At 38.9% G+C, this 12,980-nt stretch overlaps 1 protein-coding gene across 4 annotated transcripts in view; it reads left to right on the top strand.

Annotated features, from left to right (window-relative positions):
- The window catches only part of KIF13B (kinesin family member 13B), a 124,219-nt gene that overhangs the window by 72,040 nt on the left and 39,199 nt on the right, over positions 1 to 12,980 (top strand). For all 4 annotated transcript variants that reach the window (XM_026101998.2, XM_026101997.2, XM_026101996.2 and 1 more), the window contains exons 15-25: positions 758 to 844; positions 1,855 to 2,045; positions 2,869 to 3,079; positions 4,223 to 4,385; positions 5,438 to 5,584; positions 6,044 to 6,193; positions 6,799 to 6,927; positions 8,458 to 8,628; positions 9,723 to 9,880; positions 11,191 to 11,323; positions 12,249 to 12,395. In XM_026101998.2, coding sequence (XP_025957783.2) covers positions 758 to 844; positions 1,855 to 2,045; positions 2,869 to 3,079; positions 4,223 to 4,385; positions 5,438 to 5,584; positions 6,044 to 6,193; positions 6,799 to 6,927; positions 8,458 to 8,628; positions 9,723 to 9,880; positions 11,191 to 11,323; positions 12,249 to 12,395 — 1,687 coding nt within the window. The remainder of the gene's footprint in view (positions 1 to 757; positions 845 to 1,854; positions 2,046 to 2,868; positions 3,080 to 4,222; positions 4,386 to 5,437; positions 5,585 to 6,043; positions 6,194 to 6,798; positions 6,928 to 8,457; positions 8,629 to 9,722; positions 9,881 to 11,190; positions 11,324 to 12,248; positions 12,396 to 12,980) is intronic.

The raw sequence follows: 12,980 nt of genomic DNA, 5'->3' as shown, positions 1-12,980 counted from the left end.
TTATTTGAATTGTCATCTACCCTCCTGTAAACTCAAATCTTTTGTTCAAAATAATTTCTGTTGGTGGTGCAGTTTGTAGTCTAAGTTTTCAGAGAGAGGCTGAATAACCTACGGTACTTGAAAATCGGATGTTATATTCAGACCGATCGCAAAATGACATGCGTCTTCAGGATCCCCAGTAACTTACTGTTAGAGCCACAAAATTCAGGAATTACTTGTTTACCTTGGTTAATAACTAACCCTGCTTCGAGCAAGAGATTGGAATAGATAACTTCCTGAGATCCCTTCCAATATGAATTACCTATGATCATATTTTCAGGCTTAGTCTAACTTTGAAATAAATGGGAAGTTTCTGATGGTTCTAATTAGTTTGTTGTCTTTAAGCTATGTAAATACCCAAGTTCTCTGATATTCTATTCAAATGTATTTTGCGTCTGTATTTCAAAGCAGCGTGAAAGCGTTTATTTCCAGTGCCTTCTCTTTTTTGCAGACTCTCCATTTTTAAGCAATAGCTATACTCCCCAGACATAGCTGTCACCATATCTATCCAAAAGTAGCAAATTCCATAACACTTAAGCAATCAAAAGAAGTTGAGTTTGAGAAGTTAGCACTGAGCGAAGTTTCTGGCGGATGTTTTGCCTGTTTGTAATCCATGAACTTGTTCCCTTATCTTAACTAGCTACAATAAAGAAAGCAGTACTGGAAAAAAATAAGCCTTATAAAGGTGCATTTGCTTTGGATTTTCTTCTTTTCAAAGGACATTTGTAAATGGTTCTGCTGTTACGGGTCCTGTCCAGCTACATCATGGAGACAGAATACTATGGGGAAACAACCACTTCTTCAGGTATGAAAGATATTAAAGAAATTGTAAGTTTGAGCCAATTTTGTTTTACCTTATACTATAAGGAAGGACGTCAACGGCGCCTTCAAGGTGCAGGAGGAGATGATTTCTTTTTCATTGGGATAATAAAGGCAATGTTGATGACTGGATGTTCTTGAAGGATAAATGTCATAGCAACTGTGCATAGCTTCAATTTCAGAGCAATACGTTGAAGCAACTTCTTGCATTTGCAAAGGACTGCAATCTTGCTGAGGAGGATCTTGTTATTATTATCTGTACTATTACCGTTAGATTTCTTTAGTGAGATGGTAACTTCAGTTTGGTGCAGTAGCTTACGATGTTGTGCAATTTGGCACCAGCTTAATGCTCTCTCTCCGTTGTGAAAATGTTACACCTAAGCTTTTATTTGAATAGGTTGCCTTTTTTGTTTTGCATCCAAAGTGTTCGATTTTTGACCTATGTTAAACAGTGGTCTGGGTCTTGCAAGATCACTCTGTACCCTGGAGTTTCAGCTCCAGGCATACTTCAGGACTTTCTGTATCAGAAAGGTTTACTGGCAGAAGCTTTCTGTGAAAGACTGTCATGCTTCATACCCTCTGTGCTTCGCCTGAAATACCTTAAATATCAGTGGATTCAAATGATAATCTAAAATGTAATTGTTTTTCTTTATGCTTGAAAGAAGCATCCTCTTAAAAAGCAGGATATAATTTCATTATTGGCTCAAAATTACTTAGTTGTGAGTGGACTGAAAAAAAAATAATGGTGATCTAAACTATATTGTTAGTATTATTAGTTATTCTGTATTACTGGAGCGTAATATAGATGAGTTAGTTTGCCTTGAACTGTCTTTTTTGTTTTAAGGAAACTTACACTCACCAAAGATGAACAGCTTTTGAAAGAGTAAAACTTACTGTTTTGGACAACCTGTGTAATTTTAATAATCTTTTCAAGGAAGCCTTTGTTTCAGAGTTGAACAATTGATAGTTCTTTTAAAACGTCTCCTACTTTTAAAGGCTGAATTTGCCAAAGAAGAAAAAGAAGGCAGAACATGAAGATGAAGAGCGAGACAACTCTATGAAGTGCAGTAACAGTGTCGAGCAGCTGGACATAGATGGAGACAATTCCAGTGAAGTGTCTAGTGAGATTAATTTCAGCTATGAATATGCCCAGATGGAGGTCACTATGAAGGCGCTTGGTAGTAATGGTAAGAAGGAACAGAATTATTGGAAGTAGGTACAGAATATGCAGTTGCATCTTCAGGGACTCTTCACCAGAGAAATGCTTTTCCCTTGTAACTTCCTATTGGAGAAATTTTCTTGTGAATGACTCAGCTTAGCTGTTTTTGCACTTGAGAGGAAAAACACAGCTGCAGAATGTTATGTTTGGCAATTCTTGAGAAAAAAGCCCAAATGGGAATATTGCTGGTACTGCAACCTAGAATCAAGGTGTTTTCACTTCACTGGATATTTTTCTTGTATTATGTCTGGCTCAGACATTATCTGTTTCTGAAACCCTGTTCTTCAGTTTTTGTGGTCTAACATAGCTGCTCCAGAATGGCATTATTTTGGGAAACAGGAGGAAGTTTTTTTCAACTCGGTCGTTCTCTTTCCAAATTCTCTTAAATCATTCATCCAGTCTGTTCTGTTGATATTTATTTTATTCCGTAGCTCAGCATTAATGTGGGGTTTTTATATGCATAAAAACAAAAATGCAAATTCTCCTTCCTGTTTCTATAATAACTGTGCTTACTGTTTTGGGCATTCTTCACCCATAGAATTCCAAGACTACAGCAGCCCCTGAAGTGAATATCTGCAGCTATAGTTTGGGGAGGGGAGGTACCAAGGCACAGTAATTTGTTCCTTGCCCAAGATGATGCAAAATATCTGTAGCAGAACCTGGGGAAGATCTCACTTCTGAGTCTCAGTCTCTGCCTCATATTCACTACTTTGCTGTTGCCATTTAATTTTATGCTTACTAGGCATTTGGACCCAGAAGTACTAGCTTCTTTCTTTTCAACATCTGCTTAGATCCAATGCAGTCTATCTTGCAAAGCCTGGAGCAGCAACATGAAGAGGAGAAGAGATCTGCACTTGAACGACAGAGACTGATGTATGAACATGAACTGGAGCAACTGCGAAGGCGGCTGTCACCAGAGAAACAGCATTTCCGCAGCATGGACAGGTTCTCCTTCCATTCTCCCAGTGCTCAGCAGCGCTTACGGCAGTGGGCGGAAGAGAGGTAAGTAATTAAATGTACATCCCTGATAGTCAGATCTGAAGTTCTTTAGTGCCAGTGGATTTTGTGGTTTTCCCACTCCTCTGCCTACTTTCTGAGAAGAATCCAGCAGAAGAGTGGGAAGGACAGAGCGAAAATATGAACATTAAAATAATCAGACCAATGATGCAAGAAAAGACAGTAAGAGAGGTGTGTCCCTTTCACAGTTAAGGAGAAACTCTGTCTTCACCAGCATTAAATTTGACTAAAGATTAGGTGGTTGGAAGAAGTTTTTGGGGACTTCTGAATGATCTGTCTTGTCTTCTGTGTATTCCTGATTTAGCTGCTGGAAGGTTGTTTTTCCTCTTTGCTTGCTTACATCTGTCTGACCTGGGCAGGTTCCAGCAGCCAGAGGAGTGCAGAATGAAAAGGGACTAGGAGGAAGATAGAAAAAAATTTGATCCAGAGCATTGGAAAGACTGCTGGGCCTGTTTTACAACCATGGAGGAGCCACAGTGCTCTTTGCCTCTTCCTAGACAGCTTCCCTGAGGGTATTTACTTCTTGCCTCTGAATGGTCTTTGCCAGTATTGCTGTCAAAAAGAGCAGCAGCAAGAAAAAGATGAAACTTTCCCTCCAACAATGAGTATGGAAGAGACACTGTAATGAGAAAATACTTTCTATTTCAGAAGTTGCTTCTTTAGCTGTTTAATTTACATTCATATTTGAGGCGGTTTAACAAGGTGCTAGTTGTCTGTCTGGAATATTTTATGGTACTAGATTCCTGCATTGCAGTTGGCTCTCTCATACACTTGCAGGGAGGCCTGTGAGCAAATCTAAGTAAACCTTTCTCTGCAAGATGGAACACCACATCTGTGGTGGGAAAACTCTGGAACAGGCCACACAAGTGCTCACTGTTAAGCAGATGCATGGAGAAGTATCCAAAGCCAGCAGTATGCTGATGTTCATATTATTAAATTCATACAGATTATTTTTTATTATTTTTGCAACAGAAATGCAGTTCAATTGCCCTGATCTTTGTGTTAAAAAGCAGCTAACTTGAATGTTAACAAACTCCTCTGCCAAGTGATCATTTGCACTGCACTCTCAATTTTAGTTCCTATATTTTCCATAATTTTTCCTGTCTCCCTCAAAATCCCCCCTTTTAGAGAGGAAATGTTGACCCACAGCCTGAGGAAGCTGCGAGAGCAGATTGTTAAAGCCAATTTGTATGTGAGAGAAGCCAATTTCATCGGAGAAGAATTAGACAAGAGGACAGAGTACAAAGTCACTCTCCAGATCCCAGCTTCAAGCCTTAATGCTAACAGTAAGGTGAGATAGCCCTAGTGGAACCAAATCTTTGTTCAATAACTTTGCCTCAGAGTTCATATTTGTCTTACTGTGATTCTAATGGTCCAGCTAATTTGCCAAGGTATTCATGTGCATTAAAATTGCTCTGTTAGTGCATGCCGCATTTTTTCCTATTTTGTTACTATAAAAGCCTGATAGTATGCTAGATTATTGAAAAATGTTACAATGCAAGACCTTTCCACTGGTGTCAAAGTTCATGCTTGCTTCCATTGCTGGGTATAAAATCCATGTAGGTTAGGTAATATCTACTTCGCTTATTTGCTATCACCTAATAGTTGTTCATCTTTAAATCATGCTTGTGAGGTCAGAAAATGGCATTATCCCTATTGTTCAGGGAGAAACTGGAGCAAGGAGGACTTGGATGATTTGTTCCAGGCATTTTAAATTTTGAAAAGAGGGAACTGAACCAGACTTCTCTTGTCTCAAGCTGGTTACTTAAGCACTGGCTTACCCTTCCTATTCTTAAGGTCAACTCAGAATTCTGATGATTAGTCAGGCTGTCATTAGTACAGTAGATGTATTTTATCCTAGGATAAGAATTCTTATTAATTGCTTTAGAACTTTCTTTTATTTATCTATTTTTCTGATAGTCTTCTGGCATATCTAAAAACAAGATGGAGAAGAGGGTTAAGTGTCTGTGTGAGTTGAAAGTTGCAGCCAGGGGTGGAACTCTGAGCTTGTTTAACTGGAAAGTGTCTGTGAAATGCTAAAGTGTTCCTATTTGTAACACTTAGGCAAGGTGAGGATCCTGCAGAGACCACTTCCTGAAGCTGAGATGAGATGTTGCAGTTACACTGGGCATGAATGTGCAGTGACAACTGAACTCAATCTGTTTTTGTAGGATTTGGTTGCTTAAGCTAGAATTAATTAAAAAAAAAAAAACCAAACTTCTCTCAAAGACATTCTCTGGGTTTTTTTGTTTGTTTGTTTTGGGTTTGTTTCTTTGTTTTTGTGGGTTTTTTTGAACTATTTGTTCATTGTTGTGACATGGATTCCTTATCTGTGTTTCCCAGAGAGGTGCAATTCTCAGTGAGCCTGCTATTCAGGTGAGAAGGAAAGGGAAAGGCAAACAGATTTGGTCACTAGAAAAACTGGAAAATCGACTGGTAGATATGAGGGATCTCTACCAAGAGTGGAAAGACTGTGAGGAAGACAACCCAGTAAGTATAGATGAGAACTCCAACATTGTGCTGATTAGAATTACATCCCTGTTAAGTTTTTGGTTTAAGTAGATGCAGGACAATCTTCTGGTTCTGTTGGGGGAGGGAAAAGGCAAAGAGGTAAGTTTTCCTGAGCCGTTGTTGTGGTGGGTTTTTTTTTTTTTTCTTCTAGTACTGAAGCAATCTTCAATATTTCATTAACCCTTATCTTATCACTTTGATGCTTGTTTGCACATGTAGTTTGAAAACACACACACAATAAGAAGCGCTAAGTAAACGCAACGGGTGTTGAGGTTCAGGCTAACTTCTCTGAATCTAACAACATTAAAGAGAATTTGCTGGGAACAGGCCTCAAAATAAAACTCAAGTTTTCATTCTTGTGATCTAATTTGGCTTCCTTTGTGCACTGCTTTGAAAACTGTGTCTGTTTTTCTTACATTATTCTGAATTTGATTCAAGGTGATGAGAGCATACTTCAGGCGAGCTGATCCATTCTATGATGAACAGGAAAACCACAGCCTTATTGGAGTAGCCAATGTTTTTCTTGAGTGCCTGTTCTACGATGTGAAACTACAGTATGCTGTTCCGATCATCAATCAGAAGGGAGAGGTTTGTCATTCCTTTCATAATCTATCCTTATTCAACTGTTTAATTACAGTCTAAGGCTCTTTTTACCAGTAAATTCCAGTTTCCCGTGCACAAGCTCTTTGCTAACGATTTGGGATTATGCACGTCCCACAATACCTTACTACAGTCGTTTAGGCTGCTCCAAATCCCAACATAGTGATTGTGAAAGGGAAAGGCCTTGTGAGCACCTTTCTAAGCAAACCAGCCCAAAATAAATGCTTAGTTCAACCAGTATGAGCGATAGCTCCACTGCCTTTTGCCAGCTACCATCAAGAATAGGTTCTTAAATATATACTACAAGAACAACTTTGTGGGCAGCTAGGGCATACTGAGCAATGTCCTATATGCTTTACCTTGAATGTACACTTTGCAAGCTCTCTAGAGACTGGTGGGATGGTGAGTGAGATGCAGCATGCTGTTCTCAAAGTCACTCTCGTGGCTCCAAAGCATTCAGTGACGCAACAAATTTGTAGTGCAAAACAATAAAAAGGAAGAAAACGTTCATTGATGGATTGGAAACAGTGGTACCTCTAGGTACCTGAAAAATATTACTGTTCCCAAGTAACTTTTTTTTCCTTTTTCATCAGGTATCTGGTCGTCTCCATGTTGAAGTTGTTCGAGTGAGTGGAGAGATAGAGGACAGGCTGGTAGGAGGTGAGGATAGTCCAGACTGTTCCCATGAAAGTGACACTCAGGAGAGAAAACTCGTCTGCATGGTGAGTTGCAGATATATCCCAACCTATGAGCAAACTTCTCTCTTTCCAACCCAGGTATTAAAATGAAAAAGTCCATGGTGCATTGGCTGCTTTGCTGGTTGTTAAATGTCTCATTGTAACCCTTTCCACAGTGTTCACTTCCAATATTCAGCTACACAAGTAGAGTTCTGTCTTGGACATGTTGATAGACTATATGAAAGTCTCCTGATATTTCTGGATTAAAAAATATTAAAAAGGGCAAAATCAGTCAGTGGTGTGTGCAGAGCTTAATACTTTGGCATTAGTTGTTTTCACGACCTTCTGTAATGTTTTGGGGCCCTGAAATGCTGCTGTCTGGTCTGTTCTCATGATACTTTGTCACTTGAGTAGTTGAAATAACATAAGACGACGGGATGTTTAGATGTTTTTTGTTTCTTTCAGTCTCCATGATGTTTTTGAAGTCTGCCCAGGTATCCAGTAAAAAAAAACAAAAACAAAAACAACATATATAGTATATACACACACACACGTGCACACACATACAAACATACATAAAATTTTACCCCAGGTAGTTTTGCTTGTAGTCTTGGAAAAATGTGGAAGTTTTGTGTACTGGGATTAGAACCATGGTATCTAATGAAAAGCAGTCACAGAATCTAATAAACTCCTTTTGTTTTGTGAATCTTTCTCAAGATTCACAAAATTCTCTCGCTCTTCAATATTTTGTGAGGTATATAGAGATGTATTTATACATAATAATAACGATGAGTTATTGGGGAGTGAGGGGTACATCGTACCAGCAATTCTGTGTAGTGGTGACACGCAAGCAACAAGCATCAGCCAAGCTACAAATTAAACAAAGAGGGAGGCAAAAAGCATTAGAGGGAGTGGACCCCCAGCTTTGTGGGTTAAAGGATAACATGCCCCAATTTTGGGGCAACAGTACTGTACCATGGAGCTGCATGTGCTTGCAAGCAACATGAGGCATTGTTGCAGCAACATGTTCTCTTGACCGTGGATAACCAGCAGATTCTAACTCATTTGATGTTAATTTGACAAATGGAGAGTAGAAGTTTGAGAGTTTTGTTTCTATGTGGCCTTGATTTTTAAAAAAAGGCAGGTCAGGGGCTATTTTTGTATTTTTTCTGGTGTCACAGAATACAAGTGGTATCTTCAAACAAGGAGTTTGAAGAATAAAGAAGCCTATTTTGGTGGAAGTAAGTGATTTTTATTATTTTTTCTTGAATCATAGAGTTTTTGATGCATCGTGCTATTAAAAATGCTTTCGTGTGTTTGTAAAGTTCATCCCGCTTGCTTTCATTGCACAGAAGTAAGTGCTTGGTGACATCTAGTGGCCATTTTAAGCTGATGCAATAAAAATAGTCCAATGTATTTTGATGCAGAAAATCGTATTTCGTAAAGCCTTTTTGTCCCCCAAAACTTCTAAGTTATCCTTTTCAGTGGACCAGAAAAATACTGTTCTAACAAAAGGCCTTTTTTTCTATGTCTGACTAATAACTTCTTTATCTTTGTTTCATACCTCTTTTCTAGATTAAAATACTTCAAGCTACAGGCTTACCACAGCACCTCTCCAACTTTGTGTTCTGCAAATACACGTTCTGGGATCATCTGGATCCAGTTATTGTTGCACCGGAGGTGGATCCTTCCTTATCTCCCAACAGCAAGGAGCCACGGTGCATGGTTGTCTTCGATCACTGCAATGTAAACTTTTTTCCTATTCTATTAATGAAATTCTAGACAGACAAAGTAGGTTTGTGGTTGTGTAGCACTTTGTCAGTTGCCTTTTTGCTCCCTAGATTATACTTTGTAAGGCTGATACCCTACTACCATGTTTAATAAGAGCTCGAAACCTCTTCAGAATCCATTGCACTGCACCGTTCAGTGCACAAAAATCACGGAAGAAGATAAAGTGGATTAATAAAGGGAAGCAATCTGTTTGACAGAGAGATTTATGTTGGAATTTAGCCACAGTAAGAATGCCCAAGAGTGTGAAGAGTGATATTCGTTGGAGTACGTTTGATGTCTACATTTGAGCTGATCGCTGAACACTGACATCATTGAAGAGAAATGGGTAGTTCTGGGACATGATACCTTTCATCCTAACACAGATGTGGTAGTTTACTTGAACCTTTGGACCAGGACTTGGACAGCATGTGGTCATTTTTCAGCTCTTTAAGACTTGATCTTCAGCAAGTCATATATCTTTGCCTCACTTCCCCAAAATGAGATGACAGGTCTTTTTTCCCTCTATATTGTGTCCTAATGTCTTGGGGACCAGAATGGCTTCACTACATGCATATAGTAAAGTGAAAACAACAAGTCTCTAACCCTGATTGTGGCTTTTTGGTGTTACTGTGTTGCCAACCGTTTGAATAGGTAAATGCTAACCATTTTGTTCTTAAAAATGGCAGGGTCTGAATGCATGCAGCATGAAAGATTAGCTGTGTAAATAAGACCATAACAATTCTAATAATGCTTCTGGTGGAGAACCTTAAACAACTTTGTCAAAGCCTTTAATTGATTTAGCAGAAATTTCAGACAGTGGAGGCACTTAAATGGGATTAGTCATATTAATGTGACTACAGTTCAGCTTATGTAGACTATCAAACAGATCTTTTCCGTTTTTTTTGTTTGTTTGTTTGTTTTGGTCTTTTTTTTAATATTTATTCTGCAAAATACCCCATTATAAATAGAAGCGCCTCTCTGGAAAGAAAGCCTGGTACAGGGTAGAAAAATGTAATGGAAGTCAGTGTTGTGTGGTCACAGTCATTAACCAATTTGTCGGTTACATACAGGAATTTTCTGTAAATATTTCCGAAGACTTCATGGAGCATCTTTATGATGGTGCTTTGGCAATTGAAGTTTATGGGCACAAGCAGAGTGGTGATCGTAAAAATCCAGCCTTGTGGGATTTGGGAATAATTCAAGCCAAAACACGAAGTCTTCGTGACAGGTAACTACAGAAAATAGATCATCAGTTTAGGATTCTGGAAATTCACTGTGTGCCAGGCCAAATTTTGCAGGAGGTTTAAGACAAGTAGTCACATCTTTGGGCTGATGAAAACTGAACCAGATATTTAAGACTTTGTCTATTAGACTAGTATGAATAGACTATCTATTGCGAAAAGAACATGTGATTTCTTAGTAGGCTTCACAAAAAAAAAAAAGTGCTCATCTCTGTGTTTCAAATTAAAAGTGGTAAACCTTAAAGACTTCAGTTGAAGACCCTTCTATTTAGGCAACTGGATGCGTGTGAGTAGTGTTTTACAAAGAAGCAGAAAACAGCAGGCTGATTATTTTCCTTCATATTGTTATGCTGGTCTAAGCCAGAAAAATCTGTGAAGTCTGAAATGGCAAGATGGTTGTGTGTAGCCTGATGTATTTGAGGTCAGACTCCAATTCATTCTAGGCCAGAAAGCGCTACAATTGTGATGTTCCATTGGAAGAACTGTTTTGCTAATTATTTTGAATGGAATAGATATGCAGCAATATGGTAATTCAGATTGCAGGATTTTGATTTTTTGCTGGCAGCCATTTGTTTTCCCCAGTGTAAGCTTAGCTGCATTTTTAAAACAGTAAGTTCTTTTGCTTTCTCCTATTAGAAGACAGTTCTGCACTTTCATTTACTGGTGGTTATTGGTCTTTTTAGTTCCAGCCTATGCTTATGTTGAACACATTGAATATTAAGCCATATATGGGGAAGTTTAAAAAAAATAAACTAAAAACAGAAAAATATGGCAAAGAGAAGATTGAAAGAGTGTTATAAAATAGTGAGTTAGGTTTGGTAGCTGAGTAGTAAGTACCTCCTTCCTTTTTAATTTCGAGCTATTACAAAAGTGGCCATTTCTTATTTAAGCTCTTGGAAGAATTTGAGAGAGAGCAGTAGCGTGATGAGGTTCAGAAAGGTGCCCTGAATCTTGAGAGCTTTCAAGACGACGGCATATTTCATTCCGCTGCCTTCTGTGTGGCTCTGACAGCACTGACAACCCTGGGCTTTTGTGGCAGTTGTTGAGACCAGAGCTTAAGTGTTAGAATCTGGTGGAATTGGATTTGGTGTTGGAATCAAGGCTTATTTCTGATGTTTGACTAAAAAACTGTCAGTAAAATTGTAAGCACTGGGCAACTAGTAGCCCCATCTGGATACAAGTGACATTTGCGGAAATGTCGCTTCATGTCTCCAATCTGCATGGTTTGGCGGGGTGTCTGTTTTGTTTTGTTTTAAGACAAAAAAACACATGTGACAGTTCCTGGCATGTTTTGCAGGTGGAGCGAAGTAACCCGAAAAGTAGAGCTCTGGGTTCAAATTCTAGAGCTGAACGAGAACGGGGAATACTGCCCAGTTGAGGTGACTCCTGCCAAGGACGTAAGCACTGGAGGCATCTTTCAGCTCAGACAGGTAAGGTGGCAGGTACAGAAATTCAGCTGTGAAAAGAGACTACGGGAAGCTGGGAAGCTTCTATTGTGTATGGTAGAGGGATGGTGTCCATGGCACTGTCAAGCTTAGGTACGAAATATGGTCTTGAATAAAACAAGCAGGGGGTGGGAGAAAGTGAAGTTCCTCAGTACTGCATGAAACTGCTGTATGTGAAGGTGATCTAAGGCTTACCTGTAATCTTTATGCTGTTCTGTTCCCAATCCTGTGGGGCTTTTAAGTTTTTGTTTTGTTTTTTATGCTTTTGGCCAACCACTCCCTTGTTCTTTGGATTTTACACACATTAGATTGTTAATGCTTAACAGAGTAGCTAACTGCTAAATGATAGGCTATTGGTCACAGAACACTAGGAAATAGTAAAATTCAGATACAGGCTGCACCTCTAAACTCCCCGACTCCTTCATTTTTCCTACCCTTATGGCTGAAGAAGACAGTTACTTTGCTGCACTGATAGCATCAGTGGGTAAGAATTTTCCGTCAAGGAGGCCAGAATCAGCAACAAGTTCACTTCACGTCCAGTAACTCACATTAGACTTTCTTTTCCTCTCTTGTAGATGGGGAAGCGATTCTGTTTTCAGCCTTCAAAAGTATTTTTAAAAATCCTATATGTTATGAAAATCCTCAGTAAAAAGTAAGCTTTTTACTGGGGACTTGCTGAATGTTGAACATTGTGTGGACATAAATCCTTGCAACAGAAGTGGTATCTCTTGAACACTTGGTCATTGTGGCTGAGGTTGCAGTACTTGCCAGTTTATTCTTCCAAATAGCTAAAATGTTGCTTACAAATGACTGCCTGTAGAGGTCTCTCCGTCATTAAGCTTTCAGGATTTTATACTTGTTGGTTGGTTGGAATTTTTTTTTAAGTGCTTCAAATTGTTCCCTTGTTCAGGGGCAGTCCCGACGAATTCAGGTCGAAGTGAGATCTGTACAGGAATCCGGGACCTTGCCACTAATGGAGGAATCTGTATTATCCATTGGAATTGGCTGTGTTCAAATAAAGCATGTCAAGCCACAAAAAATACATGAAAATCATCAGGTGAGAGCCTGACTATTTCTTCTCAGCTATGAATGTTTCCATGACTTGTGAAAATACAAAAGTTCTAAGCTCATTGCAGTTGGAGGCAACAACATTGGTCATGGGTTAGAAGTTTTAGTTTGTTTGGGGTTTTCTTTTTGAACCTGCTATGTAAATGCATAAAGCAATGACAAAAATTGTCAGAACTGCTTTGATTGTGGTTTTAAGGATTATCTGAGGTTCTCCAAATCCCAAACTCTGTCTTTCAGAAAGTGTTGTGAAAGAACTTTCTCTTAATCAAAAGTCATTTACATGACAAATACAATATTTGTAAGACCACCTTCTGTGTCTGTTCTGAAAAAAGAGCCAAAGTTTCTAAAACTCATTAGGAGCTTGTCTAGTAGATTTTACTTCAAGTATTGAATATGGCAGCAATTTCAAGTAATTATTCAAATTAAAATGACTCAACGGGACATATATTTCAGTAGTGTGGTAATCTTCTCAGTTTCTGGTGCAGTTTGCCCAGCAACTAAATGAAAATTTGAGTCACTCCTGTGAGTTAGTGAGTCAAAATTCAGAGCAACAGAGCAGCCCTTTCTTGGACTT

The sequence above is a fragment of the Dromaius novaehollandiae genome, chromosome 3, assembly GCF_036370855.1.
Source record: "Dromaius novaehollandiae isolate bDroNov1 chromosome 3, bDroNov1.hap1, whole genome shotgun sequence".
In the NCBI taxonomy this organism is placed as follows: domain Eukaryota; kingdom Metazoa; phylum Chordata; class Aves; order Casuariiformes; family Dromaiidae; genus Dromaius; species Dromaius novaehollandiae.
This window is presented reverse-complemented; position numbering and strand designations above follow the sequence as displayed.